Genomic DNA, 16461 nt, shown 5'->3' on the forward strand with positions numbered 1-16461 from the left:
TACTTCTGGTTCCCGCCTACGTGGGCAGAGTCACCCGGCAGGGAGGCCCCGACCCAAAACGCCATCAAAGTTCAGAAGAGATAAAAAGAACGCAACATAATGCTTGTTCTAGGATTTACGGGGAGTCGTGAAAACGTAGCTACGTATGCGCAGCCTCCGTGGAGGCGAAGGCGGAAGAAATGGGGGAACGTGCAGGCAGGAAGCATGGGCAGTCAGCCCGAATCGAATGAGGCAAGAGGAGGAGCCAGGGGTCAGAAGAGACACGAGAGTGACAACCACTGGGGGGACGGGGGTGTCACCAGAAGCACCCAGGTGGCACCCAGGATGGACGAGGGCAGCAGGAATGCACAGAGGGAACATCCCGCCCGGAAGTCACCCTGCGGGATGAACGTGGCCTCCAAGCAGCCCCTCGGCTTTAAATCACACAGCCCACGTGGACAAAGCCCCAAAGCTCTTCTTATAACTCAGGGCCACAACAGTTTGCATCTCCCTTTAATTGTTACAAAAGAACTAAGAATGTATTTATACAGTCAACTCTCATTTGTGGGAGTTCTGTTCTGTGAGGTCACCTCCAACAAGGAATTAGCGAATACTGAACCACTGCTCCTACAGGACATATGAGGTCAGGTTTCTGCAGCCTCTGGTCACATTTTTTTAAGGTGATTTACTTATTTTGAGAGAGAGAAAAATGCAAGTGGGGGAGGGGAAGAGAGAGAGGGAGAGAGAGAGAGGATCCTAAGCAGGCTCTGCACTGTCAGCACAGAGCCTGATGCGGGGCTCGAACTCATGAACTGTGAGATCATGACCTGAAACAAAGTTGGATGCTTAACCGACTGAGCCACCCAGGTGCCCCTCTGGTCATGTTTCTTTCCTCCCTCCCTCTCTTCCTCACCCCTTCCCTTTCTTTCTTCTTTCCTCCTTTCTTTCTTGAAAGATTGAGAGAGAGAGAGAGAGAGAGAGAGAGAGAGCCCATGCAATTGCGGGAGAGAGACAATCCCAAGCAGGCACAGGGCTTGATCCCAGGACCCCAGGATCATGACCTGAGCCGAAATCAAGAGTCAGACACTCAACCGACCGAAACACCCAGGCACTCCTCCGGTCACATCTTTATCAGCCATCAACACGTAACCTTGCTTTATGTGCGTTTCTGTGTAAAGATACCTTATTTAGGGGTACCTGGCTGGCTCAGTCGGTTAAGCGTCCAACTCTTGGTTTCAGCCCAGATCATGATTTTGTGGTTCATGAGTCCAAGCCCTGCATCAGGCTCTGTGCTGACGGTGCAGAGCCTGCTTGGGATTCTCTCTCTCTGCCCCTCCTCTGCTCATGTTCTCTCCCTCCCTCCCTCTCTCTCTCTTCCCCCCCCTCAAAATGAATAAACTTAAAAAAGAAACAGACACCTTATTCAACATACGCCGTTGATTCACTAGCATGGACCTCAGCCGACACTATAACTGACAGCTGATCGAAGTGTACCTAATACACCTGTGTCGTCTGGGGCCCCGTCACAGCCTTCTTGCACTCAGGAATACGGTGCTTCACTACTACGCTTGAGGCCATTTTAAACAGTGAAATCACCAACAAGAAGCACAAAAGAATGTGAAAACCGTGGCACCAAAGAGATCACAGTAAGAACAGTTGTTTACAAGAGTTAAAACGTCACTGCGTTAGCCCTCAGCTGGGAACAGGCACACGGGGGGACTCAGAAGTTTCCCCATCCTGTGCCTGGCCCCGAATGACCTCAAAGCGACTGCAGGTACTGATTTGGGGGTTACGAAAAAAATGCGAGTAGGTGAATTTGCAGATATGGAATCCGTGAATACTGAGGATCGACCGTACTAAAAAAAAAAAAAAAGTTGTATTCTCAAGAAAGCGTAAAAATAAAGAATCTCACAGAGACACCCCCACGTGCATACACACCCACACTCACACACACACTAGAACTATACCTTTTGTATTTCGGAGAAAATACACCACATTCTGGTCCAGGAACTCCTCAGGAACGGGAGTACAAAGCACATGGAGATATGTCTTTTCCACGATGTGCTTAACGGTTCTCTGGAACATGGGGAACCAAACATCAACGGGCTGAGATACATCTGCTCACCCAGACAACCTAACGTTCGGGTGCCCCGAGCACTCCTCTCAGTGCGTTCTGGTCCCCCCGGCCGACACGGGGGGGACCGCGCACCATGAAGGACCCAGGCTTGAACACTCAGTCTGACTCTGCTGTTAATTGGCCAGTGCAGCCACACAGGAATAAACCGACCCGGGAAATGTCCAGACTGAGCCCTTTCCTAGCTTGTAAATTGCAGCAAGCCGGCTTCCATTTGGTTTGGGGGGTAGGGTATATTCATGGAGCAGTTAGTCATTTCACTTAGCACAGGCCGGGCTAAATGCTCACATCCCAGCTTTTAAGCTCCACCTCTGGGATTTGGGAAAAGGTTAACTCGGCCGCAGGCCTGGGTTGTCCAAACTCTGCAGATCCCAAAGGTTTTCAGGCTGGCCCTTTGCCGGTTCCCAGGTGATAACCTCTGTTCTTGGAATGTCCCACCTGATGGACACCTGGGGTACAAAGATAGTTTAGACTTTGTCTACACCTGGGGTACAAAGATAGTTTAGACTAGCAACGTGATTGGTGGTGAATGCCTGGTTTTGTTGGCCTGGGGCCCTGGACACACTACATCGGTCTGACTTCCCGCGACCTAGAGACTGGCCCTTCATGCCCACGCGACAGACCCCCCGCCCCCCATTGAAACGCTGGACGCCGAGGCTTGAGTGAGCTTCCCTGACCAGCAAAACTTCCCGTGTGCTCTCCTACGTGCTGGGAGCAGCAGCACCCCCACGCCACCCGGAAGGAGGCTCGGGTCCCTTCTCTCCCGGACTCTGCTCCACGTACCTTTCTCTGTGTTGATTCTACGCGGCCTCCTCTCACTGAAATAAACTATAGCCTTGAGTATAAACGTTTTTCTGGGTCCTGGGAGTCATTCTAGCGAACCATCCAACCTGAGGGTAGTTGTGGGGACTCCCAACACAGGATTCTATCGTCTCCATTCCAAATATGTTCCTCGCATGAACTGTCACTTACCCAGACCCATCACAGGGTATGGCATTCCCGTTACCCCAGCAAGGAGGGGAAGGAGCCACGCCTACCTTGACAGGCAGGTCTTCTAAACTCTCTTTGTCGACTTCTTCATCCCCGATGCCTAATACAAGCTGATCTGTGGAATCGTTTCTCAGTTGCAAATTCTTGGCTGCAAAATATCGTTCAGGGTGCAAAATGAAATAATCAGAATAGATTTCCTACCATCGAGACCAGACCTGCATCTTGTACGGCAGCATTATTTCGTTCAATAGTCATGGTATCTAAAAGCTCCGTGTACATTTTGGACAAACGAATCGCAGCCTTGACGTACGTTATAATGATGAAAGCCGTTTGTATTTTTGCTGGGTGGGTTCTCGGTCGGAAATTTCACGTGTATGCATGTGTGTCTGTGCATGTTCCAGCGACAGTGTCCAGTGAGTGATTTCTCTGAGGTTTTCACTTAAAGGGGAGTTTTATTATTAGGATGAGAATTATAGCTAACATACTAGCACATACTCTATCTTCACTCTGAAACTCGAAACTTGTGGGGGATGAAAAGAAAGGTAATCTAAGTAAAACGAATGTATCTCTCTCAAGTCTGTTATCAGTGCGGATCTGGAACCCTCAGAACCTGTCACAGCCCTGAGAGTTTCTGAGAAACCCAGTAATTACAGGGAAGGGAGAGCTTTTCCCAAACGGTTTGGCTCTTGCTGCAAAAGGCACCGTGCGGAGCCATCGTGGCTTTCGAATCAAATCAACGTGTGGGGTCTACTGGTCTACTATTGATGTTCTCATCTGTAAAATGGGAATGATAACAGCTACTGGTCAGACTCGAGGATCCGATTATGGTGAGGTTAAGTGCCCGGCACACCCACCAGCAGAGGAAATGGTATAAAGCCAGCAGCACCAACGGGATTAGAGCACCAGTAACAGCCTGTAGCCAAAAACGCGCTAACAAATGCACCAAATAAATGCAGTGCCACTGAGCTGTATACCTAGAAGTGGTTAAAATGGTAAGTTTTGGGGCTCGATGAGTTAAGCATCTGACTCTTGATCTCAGCTCTGGTCATGATCTCACAGTTCGTGAGACCAAGCCCCGCTGTCAGCACAGAGCCTGCTTGGGATTCTCGGTCTCCCTCTCTCTCTCTGCACCTCTCCCCCCCGCTCTTACGTGCCCCCCCCCCGCCGTCTCTTCTTCCTTCTTTCTCTCAAAATAAATAAATTTGAAAAATAAACAAAAATTTTTAAATGGTTTTATGTATATTTTACCACAAAAAGAAAAAATACATTTAATTATTGATTTGGAAGTAATATTAATTTGCTTTGTTGAAAAGACCTCCCTGGCCTTTGTGTCCAAGCAGCGTCCTTCCACAGATGTCCTTCCTGTTCAGAGACTGACTGGTGCTGAAATGGATGTGTCTCTCAACAAGATTAGAGCCCCGCAGTAAATAGGGCTGTGGCCCTCATAGCCACCGTCTGTCTTGTCAAAATCCAACTTAGTCCTCCCTGAGGACTCATGGTATTTTCTAACCCTGTAATCCTCTCCCCTCAATCTGTACTACGGAAGGAATGACATTTTGCCTAAAATGAATGCGTCTGGAGGGGCGCCTGGGTGGCTCGGTCGGTTGAGCATCCGACTTCGGCTCAGGTCATGATCTCACGGTTCGTGGGTTCAAGCCCCGCGTCGGGCTCTGTGCTGACAGCTCAGAGCCTGGAGCCTGTTTCAGATTCTGTGTCTCCCTCTCTCTCTGCCCCCCCCCCCGCCCCCCGCTCATGCTCTGTGTCTCTCTGTCAAAAATAAATAAACATTAAAAAAAAATTTTTAAAGGTTAAAAATTTTAATAGAACTATCCTACGATCCGGCAATGGCACTACTGGGTATTTATCCAAAAAAGACAAAGACGCTAATATAAAGGGATACATGCATCCCTAGGTTTATGGCAGCAGTATTTATAATAGCCAAGATACGGAAGCAGCCCAAGTGTCCATCTGTAGATGAATGGATAAAGAAGATGTGGTGTATATATAGATACAATGGATGACTCGGCCATAAGAAAAAATGAAATCTGGCCACTTGCAACGACATGGGTGAAACTAGAGGGTACCATGCTAAGGGAAATAAGTCAGTCAGAGAAATACAAATACTATAGGATTTCACTCATCTGTGGAATTTAAGAAACATAACAGATGAACAAAAGGAAAAGAGAGAGAAACCAAGAAACAGACTCTTAACTACACAGAACACACTGATGGTTATGGGGGTGGAGGAGGGGGAGATGGGTGAACTAGGTGAGAGGTATGGAAGGCTGATCATCACCATATTATACACCTGAAACTAAGATAACACTGTACGTTAACTCTACTGACATTAAAATTTGAAAAACTTCATAAAATTTAATAAGATACATGCAGTTGCCCAGAAAAAGGACAAAATAAATCGTTTCAGGAATGAGGACAAGTAGAAAACTGAATTAGATAAACGGTAGAAATACACTAGGAATAAAATGAAACCACTCAACAACTACAAAAACACGAAAAAAAATTTTTTTAATGTAAAAAAAGAAAGGAAAAAAGAGCCACCCGCAGGAGAACCCAGCCTTAGCATGAATCTAAAGCCATCGCATCACTACAGGAAAAGCGGAGCCTGCAGACAATCAGGCGTCTCGCACGTTCAGGTGTGTTTCCAGCAACTTCTCCAGCTCACACATTTCTATCAGCAGTAAAATCCTCCACTACTGCCTCGGACTGGCCAGGAGAAACGGGGCGTGTGGTTTGCACGAGGGGAAGGAAGCCTGGGCTACACAACAGAGCGCACAGGTGTTGAGCTGTCACGGACGCCGCTTGCACAGGGACGAGGCGCCGGGGGACATGTACTATACCGGGTGGAATTCACAAGGTGACTGTATTCGGAAATAGGGTCTTTGCAGATATAAAAGAGGGGGTCCTACTGAAGAGGGCAGACCCTGGATCCCCTGACTGTCGCCTTTACCAGGGAAAGGACAGGAGGATTCAGACCCACAGAGGCAGAGCGGGGAGGGAAGCGGTCTCAAGGCAAGCGAGGCCCAGGCCAGAGGGGCCAGGCAGGTGCTCCCCGGAGCCGTGGGAGGGGCGGCCCTGCTCACAGCTGCGAGCTCGGCCCCAGAGCTCGGGGAGGCCGCCCCCCTGCAGCTGCCGGCCCCCCAGTCTGTGGTCGCTGGCTGCGGGCCCCCCGGGGCACGGGTAATGCGCCCCGAACGGCCAGCACCCACCTCTGTCCCCCATACCGGGCCCCAGCCTCCCTCCTCGCGGGGAGCCGCCCCCACGCGACTCACCCTCCAACTCCGCTGGCTGAGCCTCCGCCTCTGCCTCCTCGCCTTCCTCCTCCGCCTCGGGCGTCTCGCCGTCTTGACCGCCGCCAGCACGGAGGAAAAAAGTAGTAACACGTGTCTGCCCCACCACACCAGACACCTGATGCCCTGCTCCCCCACCCCACCGAGCGCCGCGGGGAAATGGCCTGCACCTGCGACAGTCCCGGGGAAGCGGTGGGGGGAAAGGTCACCGCGAGGACGCGGGAGCCCCTCCCCGCCTCCTGCCCTTGGGTGGGGCTCGGCCGGTGCAGTGACCGCCAGCGGCCCCTCCACGAACCCGAAGACGCTGGCGGGCGTGGGGGGAGGGGAGGCAGGCACCTGATCCTCTCGCGTTAAAACCGGGCCTCGGCGCGAGTTCCCCGGGCTCGTTACACCTGCCACCTGCCGGTCTGGAGCCTTCTGCCTCCCTGCTCGTCTCCCCCTGCCCTCCTGGACCAGCGCCAATTTATGAACCAACACAGTCGTACAGAAACGTTCCGGTTAGCAGAGACAGCTTCAAGTGGCCCGAAAGGAAACCCTGTGCAGACTCCCCAGGAGATGAAGGACGCAGCATGGTCAAGCGGTTCCACCGGTTCATCTCAGTCATCAACAAGCATAAAAAAGAGGCTCAACCCTGGGGCGCCTGGGTGGCTCAGCAGGTTGAGCCTCAGACTTTGGCGCGGGTCTTGATTTCGCAGTTCCTGGGATGGAGCCAGGCATCGGGCTCTGCGCCCACAGCTTGCAGCCTGCTGGGCGCTGGGTCTCCCTCTCTCTCTCGGCCCCTCCCCCACTCGGGCTCTCTGTCCCTCAAAAATAAACATTTTAAAAATACTAGCAAAATAAAAATTTTAGGTTAATCCTCAAAAAAGCCTTCACTTCTAAAAAAAAAAGAGAGAGAGAGGCTCAACTCCACTAAATATTATTAAACACGTAGTATAGACTAAGCAAGCGCATCCCTCTTTCGTCTATGGGATTGGCAAACGTTAAAAAGACCGACAGTATCGGATGTTGGCAAGGCTGTTGGCTGACAGGCACCTCACCACCGTTGGGTGTGGACTGGCAGGGCCTTTCTGGAGAGCAGTTTGGGCAGCCAGTGTAGATGCACACACCCAGGAAACCAGCCATTGTGCTTTTGTGAACCCGTGGCAAAGAATTACACAAAGTGTGCAGAGATGGGTGGGCACTGTTGCCTTGTTTGTGAAATAAAATACTATAGAAGGGTAAATGGTCTTTAATTAGGGAATGGGTAAGCGTGGTACATCAATGTGCTTAAAACCTGTAAAGTTAGGGGCGCCTGGGTGGCTCAGTCGGTTGGGCGGCCGACTTCAGCTCAGGTCATGATCTCATGGTCCGTGAGTTCGAGCCCCGCGTCGGGCTCTGTGCTGACAGCTCGGAGCCTGGAGCCTGTTTCAGATTCTGTGTCTCCCTCTCTCTGACCCTCCCCCGTTCATGCTCAGTCTCTCTCTGTCTCAAAAATAAATAAACGTTAAAAAAAAAATTAAAAAAAAAAACCTGTAAAGTTAGGTAGATCTATCAGTATTGACATGAAAAATTCTCAAGATATGTTTGAGGGAGAGACAAGTCACAACTTAATATACATGGTATGATTGACTTTAGAAACTCTAGACATCTATATATTAACATTATAGAAAGATATAGATGATAGATGATGGATAGATAGATGATAGATTGATTCAGGGCAAGATCTGGCAGGATACACTACCCGACTACCTACTAGGAATGGCAGTAGGACTTCAGGGTTAGTGAAGGGTTGCTTTTGCATGTTTTACTGTACGTAATTCTATGTCATGTGAGTTTTTTTTGTTTTCATGTTTATTTATTTTTGAGAGAGAGAGAGAGAGACAGAGCACGAGGAGGGGAGGGGCAGAGAGTGAGGGAGACACAGAATCGGAAGCGGGCTCCAGGCTCCGAGCTGTCAGCACAGAGCCCGACGCGGGGCTCGAACCCACCAACCATGAGACCAACCTGAGCCAAAGTCGGACCCTTAACCAACTGAGCCACCCAGGCGCCCCTGTCATGTGAATTTTTAAGGGAATGCCCTCCAGTACTACCTGTGTCATTTTTTTTAAATTTAAGTGAGTCATCCCATGATATATATACAGCCTGATTCCATTTTGTTATTTCAAGAAATACGCATTTAACTATTAGAAGAGCATCTTGGGCTAGCTGGCCACCACCCTCCTTCCTATCACCACCCTCACCAGCATCTAGTTGTCTGCGTTCATATAATTTTCGGCTGGGAGCAGAGAGAAGACTTGACCGGGGGCAGGGACAGAAATAGAAAAGTGGGATGAAGAGGCATGCCCTGGTCCCCCTCCAGGGCCTTTGGATGACCAGGGCCCCACAAAGGATCCAATAAAGCTGCCCAAGGGTCTTAATAGGCAGAGAGTGAGTGACCATGTGAGACACAGGAGCTGGGGAGGAGGCCTCTCCCCCCGCCTCTGCCCAGAACCCGACACCATTCTGGTGCCTCCAGTCTCGGCAGCTTTGAGTCTCCAAGGAACAGCATGCTCAGCAGAGGATATACTGGCATTCTCATGATGCAGTGACGGTGGAGAAGAGCCAGAAGAGGAGGGAAAGAAGGGGGAAGCAAGTCCAGAAACAGGTCACAGTCCAAGGGAGATTTCCAAGCACTCTTCCGGGGGTCCAGGAATTAACCAGGAGACCCTTTTAAGTGAGGCTGAGCTCTGCTTCCACATAGAACGGGGACATCCAGCCGGGGGGGGGGGGGGGGGGGCGGTGGGGACGGCGCCGGGGAGGGACACTGGGCTAAGGCCTGTATCAGGGGACGCGGCTCAGAAAGCAGCCGCGGAACTGCAGAAAGTCCAAGCCTAGTCGGGGCGCTCACCGATCTCCACCTCCACCTCCTCGGGCACCACCTTGCGGTAGAAGAACAGCGTCAAGGCGCCCTCCTCGTCCTTGGTCTGGTTGAGGAAGTGCAGGATGAGGTCCTCGACCTCGCCACCGTCGCGGTTCAGCAGCTCCTCGAAGAGGTGGGGGTCTGTGAGGCCGAAGGCCGTGTACACACGGTCGCGCATCCACAGCACCCGCAGGTCGTCCATGGCGCCGCGAAGGGCCAGACGGCGCCCTGGGAGCCCAGCGACGGGCGGCGTCAGCGGCTTCGGCGCCCCTGGCAACGGGAGCCTCGGCAACGGCCGCCGCAGGCGCGGGTCGGCAGCGTCCCGGGACGCGCCCGCCCCGGCCCCCGCGCTCACTGCGGCGCTGGCCCGTCCCCGGCGGGTGGCGCCCAGCCTCCCCCCGGATCCGGGCCCGCCGCTCCGGCCGGCCGGAGAGCCGAGCGGAGCAGCGGGCAGCACGCATGCTCCCGCGACTCGGGGGGGGGGGGGGGGGGGGGGGACCGACGAGTCCAGCCTGGAGCCGCCCGCCGCTGTTGCCCGGGACACCCCACTGAGGGCTCCAGGGAGCCCCTCCTAGGATCCTCATCACCCCGGGCTACCATCCCGCCCTTCTGCCCCGAAGGAGGCCAGCGAGGCGACCGGTCAAGGTTGCACTGCCTCAGAGATGGCCCAGGCAAAGTAGGAGGTGAGACAGGACTGATAGTCTGAGCACACCCCCCCCCCCCCCCCCCCCCCCCCCCGCCAGTGTGGATTAAAGGGCCTCAGAAAGCAAGTACCTTGAAGAGTTCCAGAAATGGGCGGGTTCTCTCTGGCACACGGATCAGGGAAGAGGGAGTCCCAAGAAGGGACAGGCGACTTCTGGCTTTAGCTTTCTAGACACGTGAAGGCATAATAAAGCAAAACACCCATGTTTTAAAAATATATTTATTTTTCATGAGTAAAAAGAAGTTCAATACTGATAGGAAGATGCAAAGTTGTCCTTTCGTGCATTTGTGGAGCTTTAACTTAGTGACTGCTCTCCCCTCCTGGAGATGAGTCCCTGGACTACAAGGCTGACACCAAGAACCTAGCCTTCTTGTTGGATTTTCCCATCAAGGAACACGTGGAATGTTCTGAAGTATTTCTTACAATGCTAAACCAAAGCCCGGCCTCAATGACCTCGCTGTTGGAAAACTATTATTTGGAACTGCCTGATTTTCATCATCTTGAATTAAGATTTCCTAATAACCTTACTGGAGATTACACCAGATGGCATGCACGCAAACTTGGCTTTAAAATTTTAAATGAAGAGATTTACTGTTTCCAAATGCAGACTGCAGAACAGTTGTAGCAGTTCTGTTTTTGTTTTCCAAAATGAGTCAGACCCTAAAATGCCTGAATATTGAATTCATAAACATCTTAAGAGCGACCTATGCTATACTCTAGGCCTTTTGAAGCTACAGCAGACTGGAAACTGAGAACAGAATGTTGTTATAAAGTACCCATTCCCGAAATGAGGACAGAATGGCATTCTGTGAAAGGGGTGTCTTTCAAAGTCCTACCCACAAGGAATGGACAGTCCACAGGGCTCACCATGATCCCCATCAGGACACCTGAGTTCTTTAACCGATCATAATTACGTCACCGCAAGGACGTTCTTTACCCTTGCAGGATGAAATCAAGTTGTTTTCCTGAAGAAATGCCTTGGATTTTTATTTTAGGACTCCATTAACACACAGAATGAACACCTGAATGAACACTGGAAAACATGGCTGTCATGACATTTATCATGACGTGTTCTCTTGAGGAAAATAAACAGATACATAGCTTCATCCCGACAATTGACCATTCTTCCTCCAGATATTTGCTATTAAGGGAACAAAGTCTGTCTCAAAAATGATATACATAATAGTTCCACCAGACAGCTTAAACATAAAGCAAAGCATAAAGTTTAAACATAAAGCAGCCACTGGAACCTACAGCTTTAGAAAAAAAATTAAATTTCCCCTAGTGCCTACAAGACACGATCAAGCTCTATTTCTAGAGAGGCCTTTCACCAAAGTTGGGACTACTAATTCATTTTTTATACAATGATGTTGAATACATAACCACTACATAGGTCTCAATTAAAAACGGACTCTTTCCTCTCTGTTCTATACCCTGGTGAGAGATGTTACTTAAAATGAAAAATTCTGTAACAGCCCATAACAGTTACCAGTGGGGGCACTAAAAAATTCCAGCAGACACTACAGGCCTCCTGTTTACGCATCGGCTAACAGTGCCCCGAAATCGTGAGTTTCCTAAGGATGAATTACCATTTTATTACAACAGATCCTTGGCGTAAAGTAATGAAGATGGCCAGTGGTGAGGGACAGCACCGTTCAGAGTTTGTATTCACCCAACAGGAGTGTCCAACGTTAGACCTTTCCGGAGAAACTGCACTCTGACAGCAGAATCACCTCCCAAGGATTTATCCGCGTGGTTTGAAGCTTGATATTGTAACACGAGGGACAAAGGCCAGTAACTCCCAATTCGTGAAAGAGCAGCATGGAAGGCTTACCACACAATTAAGGTCTAACGTTAGCGTCACGATTACGTCAGCGTGTTCAGTTCATGCCTCTCGGCAAACAGGTCTCAACTTGACCTGAAAAGACACGCTTAGATCCAGGGCTACCAGAATCCAAGCTTGAAATGAAAATTCCAAACTCCCCCACTAGGCAGGGTGAAGGTGTATGGTGACAAACAGGCCTTTTCATGCACCTGCCTCAAAACGTTAAGTGAAAACACTGCCGATTTCTTTTTGAAAATAATTACCTAACATCAATTACAGTAAAATATGAAAAATGAACATAATTTACAAAACTACAGATCGCCCTCAACTTATGATGGGGTCTCATCCTAAGTTGAACGTGCATTTAACACACCTACCCTAGGGAACACCACATCCTGGCCTGGCCCGCCTTATAGACGTGCTCCAAACACGGACAGGAGCCTCCGGTTGGGCACAATCATCCACCACAAAGCCTATTTTATAAGGGAGTATTGACTATCTCCTATAATGGGCTGAATCCTGTACTGAAAGTGCCAAACTGAACGGCCGTGTGGGCGCAGGTGGCTGTCCGTGTACCACCTGTTGACTCTCCCGACCGCGTGGCTGTCTGGGAGCTGTGGCCTCTGCCCAGCATGGCGGGAGAGGATGGGGCCGCAGATCGCTGGCCCGGACAGGATCCAGATTCAACCCTGCAAGTATGGTTTCTACGGAATGTGTATTGCTTTCACAACATCATTAATTCAAAATTCATTAAGTGGAACCACTGGTAAGGTGGGGACTGTCTCCGTAGATTAAAACATTCAACAGGACTCAAAATCCTTCAAAGCTAAATGTCAAGTGAATAGATGAATTTAAATTAAAGAGAATTTTCAACTGATCCAAATGGTGTTTGAAAGCTTAAATTAACTCTAAATACCTTTACCAGACCTTTATTTACAATCAGTCTGAAAGTAAAAAAAAATATATATAATTATACCGTTCTCAAGGACAGGTGCAATCTCTTCATGGTAAAATATCTTAATTTATATTTTGTTATAAAAATATACAAAATACTACTTTTCACCTTCCCTTCACTCAGTATAAACCCCTAAAAGGTTCGGTAACATCAGTAACATCATACAAGTTGGTCCCTAAGTTCAAATCACATCCATATTTTATCTTTTACGGTCACACTGGGTTTTAAGGCTCAGTATACAGTTTATCTTTCCAACGTACATTTGTCATAATTGGTTTTATATAAGGATAAGAGGGTAAGAATATCTTTAAAAATAGACAAGTGGGATAACCATCTGTCGTATGTTATTTTATCCCGTTTTCTCCAATCATTAAAACAAGACAAAATTGTAGAAACAATCCCCTAACTTGCAGTTCTAGACAGCACACGATACAAAATGTTTACATACTTTTAATCAAGCAGAATAAATGCGAATCTTTTGATTATCCGTCATTAAATTTTTTAAAAAACTATACTTCAGCTGTTGGAAAATATCATCTGACAACTTCAAGTGACAGAATAACGCTGTAATTTTTTTTTTAATGAGGTGAAAAGGACTCGAGTAGCTAAGACCATTTTCAACTAGCCATTCAAAACCACTTCTCCCCCCCAAGCCTCTATTTTTAAAAATAACTTTAACATAACTTTTGGCATTAACTTAAGTTTGCTCACCATAAAAACTGAAAGAAATTTACATATCTGAAATTGATAAACGTTACAAAATATTTAACATGAGGAAGAGGTTTATCTTACAGAATTATTTGGCTATATCATAAGGCAATCAATGAAGACGGAATTTTTCCTATCGTAAGTTTGACGGAAGGGAAATTCTGTAACATGATAATTCTCCATAAATCCGAAAGCTTGTTTGGATACGGCAATATGATCATGCCACGTCGTCACTGAACTTCGACGAAAGTAGTCTGAATGAGAAAGGAACAAACTTGGTGCCTGCACCAACGTAGAACTTGTTCTGAAATTCTACCCTAAAACAAAAAAATTTCCGTGTATTAACGAAAGACTGTAACATTTCCTACATTTCTTGCAACAACATTTATAAGTTAAGAAAAAAACCCAAACAGCTCCTGTGCTGAAGCTGCTTCGTTCCGTACGTGCTCTCTTGGCACACGTGTCATTACTTAAATAAGATACACACAGACACACACACAGCCTGCCCGTGTCGCCCTCCTCGACGTGTAACGGAAACGCGAACCCGTCATGACCCCTCACACGCTACACGCGTACACACGAGTATTCAGAACCTCTCTCCCCACCCGGGTACCTTCATACACAGACAAGCAATCCGACATACGCTGTAAACCATCACGAAATACGGAAGAATTTTATTTTGTTTTACAATGAGGTAACCTGTCAGGCCTCAGATAAATTCAAAGTATTAAACATACACGGTTATTAAGTGCCGGCATTTTGTGGGGTTATTTATACACGTGGGGAGAGGGGTCCAATATTTTTTAAATAGCAGTTCCAAAGCTAACTTGCATACTCACCAGTGGAGGCGTATGGCGTGGAGAAACGCAGAAAGGCCTTCCATGATCAAAAGGATGAAAATTGTCAACACTGCAAAGAGAGCGATTACTGGTAGCAGCAGCAAGACTCCGTAAGTGGTGTCTACCCGGAGGCCCACGCGCACCAGCATGGTCCACAGGACGTCAGACAGCTCTGCGGGGGAGTCATTCGGCAGGGTTAACTTCTGTTTACGTCCACGGCGTCGCTGCACTTAGCCAGGGGGACTGGGTCTCCTTCTGACAATTCTGAATTAGTATCCACAAATAACCCACACACCTACATAATCTACACGTAACTCATGTAAAAGTCAGCCAGCTCGCGATCACGTCAAACACGGAGGAAGATACGGCACGCCGGAAAACCCAGAGGCCTGCCGCCCCGTGAGAGAGAGGGCTGACACAAACGGGCGAGGCTGTCCCCGCACAATACTGGCTCACGCGGTACCCGAAGGACGGCACTAGGCTTCCCTCGGGATCGTGAAACGTCGCACAGAGCCCCCCCCGGGTTCACCGCGGCACGGTGGGGCGTCTCGGCACAGAGTGTGGGACCGCAGGTCTCGGCAAAAACTTACGTGCGTGGGCCAGGCTAAGAGCCCAGAGCCTCAGGTATGAAGCGGTGTTGGAGATGCACCCCAGACAGTACTCGATGGAATGAATCACTTGGGTCATCAGTATCTCTCCAAAATTAAACTGAGGGAGATCACACAACACTCGTCAGAGTCGCCGAACTGCCCGCATGCGACCACCCACTGCCACGCCTGGCCGCTTTCCGTCCCTCGCTCAGTGGAAAGACCGGCCTCTGGGAGGCTGGGGAGACGGCGCAGGAGCGTGAAGAGCAGCGAGTCAAAGGCCTGAGCTCGACTCACTGCCCCGTCACAGACAGCGTGCCGCCCCGGCTCCCCCGGCCTCAGTTTCCCGTGCGGCACCCGTGTCACAGCCCTCGGGCAGCCCAGTCCGACTCTGGGGCCGGTCTCAGCGACCACGGAACACCTACTGAAACCAGAGACGCTGACCGACCCCGAGCCTGGAAGACTCTGAAGTCTTCAGAAGACAGGTGCGTGTCTGCTGCATAAATGCAGGCCCAACAAGGGGAGACTGTGAAAAGGGCCCCTGGCAGTGAAAAGGCTGTAAAACACTGGGAAAGAGGACTCTAACGCTCCTCCCCGTTCTGCTTTTTGGTTCTCTTATGATCCTATAAATTATCAATCATCCCAAATTAAAACACTACATTACGTAACAATTACAAAATGTTGACCGTCAGAAATTTTGTTTGGCCCTTACTGGATGGCCAAATAAAGTTTCCAAGCAAATAAAGCCGACCAGAGTAGCGGAATCGGCTCTATTCTGTCTGCCCAGGGCTGTGCCGCCCTTCTTTGGGGGCAACTGCTTCTTCCGCCATTCACCCCACACCCCCAGCCACAGCCGTTACGGGCTGAACCGTGACCCCCTCCAAATTCACATATTGAAGGCCTAACCCCAACGTGACTGTGCTTGGAGACAGGGCCTTTTAAGGGGTAATTAAGGTTAAAAGAGGTCACGAGTGTGGGTGTCCTTAGAAGAAGAGACGCATGCCCACGGAGGGCAAGGCCCTGTGATGACACGTTGAACAAGGCAGCCCCCACAAGCCAAGAAGGAGGCCAGGGGAGAAACCAGCCCTGCCAACGTCTTGAACTTGGGCTTCTAGCAGTAAACTTCTCTTGCTGAAGACCCCGTCCGTGGTTATGGCCATCCGTGCAGATGACAGGAGCGGTTGTTGGAACAGGGATGACGAGGGACTGCAGCCAGGCAATCACAGTTCTTCCTTGGGATGCTTCCTAATCTAACAATCAGCCGAGAGCGCTTTTCTCTCTGACTGAAAGACTGGAGAAAATAAGCTCAGGGCTGGCTGTGGCCAAGGTTCCAAAATCGTGGGGCCAACTGGCTTCAGAATATGAAGCAAACTTGCAAAGGAAAACCAACCCAGACTTCCCGGAATTGGATGCCCGGAAACCAATCATCCTGAGGCCAACTCTGCTCCTGTCCTGACGTGAGACAGAAGATTCCCTGTGAAGCCAATGTAATCAGGTCTCCCTCTTACAACTACAAAGTTCTGACTGAGACAAGAATCTCTGGAAAGCAATGCTC

At 49.5% G+C, this 16461-nt stretch overlaps 2 protein-coding genes across 4 annotated transcripts in view; both read right to left on the reverse strand.

Moving 5' to 3' along the window:
* The window catches only part of DNAH10 (dynein axonemal heavy chain 10), a 143742-nt gene extending 134140 nt beyond the window's left edge, over positions 1-9602 (reverse strand). Inside the window, exons 1-4 of the mRNA XM_086681488.1 lie at positions 9278-9602; positions 6394-6465; positions 3151-3251; positions 1947-2055 (exon numbers count right to left, since the gene is read on the reverse strand). Coding sequence (XP_086537614.1) covers positions 1947-2055; positions 3151-3251; positions 6394-6465; positions 9278-9491 — 496 coding nt within the window. The 5' untranslated portion in view covers positions 9492-9602. The remainder of the gene's footprint in view (positions 1-1946; positions 2056-3150; positions 3252-6393; positions 6466-9277) is intronic.
* Positions 9603-10193: 591 nt separating this feature from the next.
* ATP6V0A2 (ATPase H+ transporting V0 subunit a2) overlaps positions 10194-16461 on the reverse strand; it is a 44636-nt gene continuing 38368 nt past the window's right edge. For 2 of the 3 annotated variants that reach the window (XM_086681493.1, XM_025933177.2), the window contains 3 exons: positions 14910-15027; positions 14320-14491; positions 10194-13797 (listed from right to left, as the gene is read on the reverse strand). In XM_086681493.1, coding sequence (XP_086537619.1) covers positions 13698-13797; positions 14320-14491; positions 14910-15027 — 390 coding nt within the window. In that variant the 3' untranslated portion in view covers positions 10194-13697. The remainder of the gene's footprint in view (positions 13798-14319; positions 14492-14909; positions 15028-16461) is intronic. The other variant, XM_086681492.1, reaches the window with a different exon arrangement.

This window comes from Puma concolor, chromosome D3 (genome assembly GCF_028749965.1).
Source record: "Puma concolor isolate L17-30 chromosome D3, mPumCon1.1.hap2, whole genome shotgun sequence".
Classification (NCBI taxonomy): domain Eukaryota; kingdom Metazoa; phylum Chordata; class Mammalia; order Carnivora; family Felidae; genus Puma; species Puma concolor.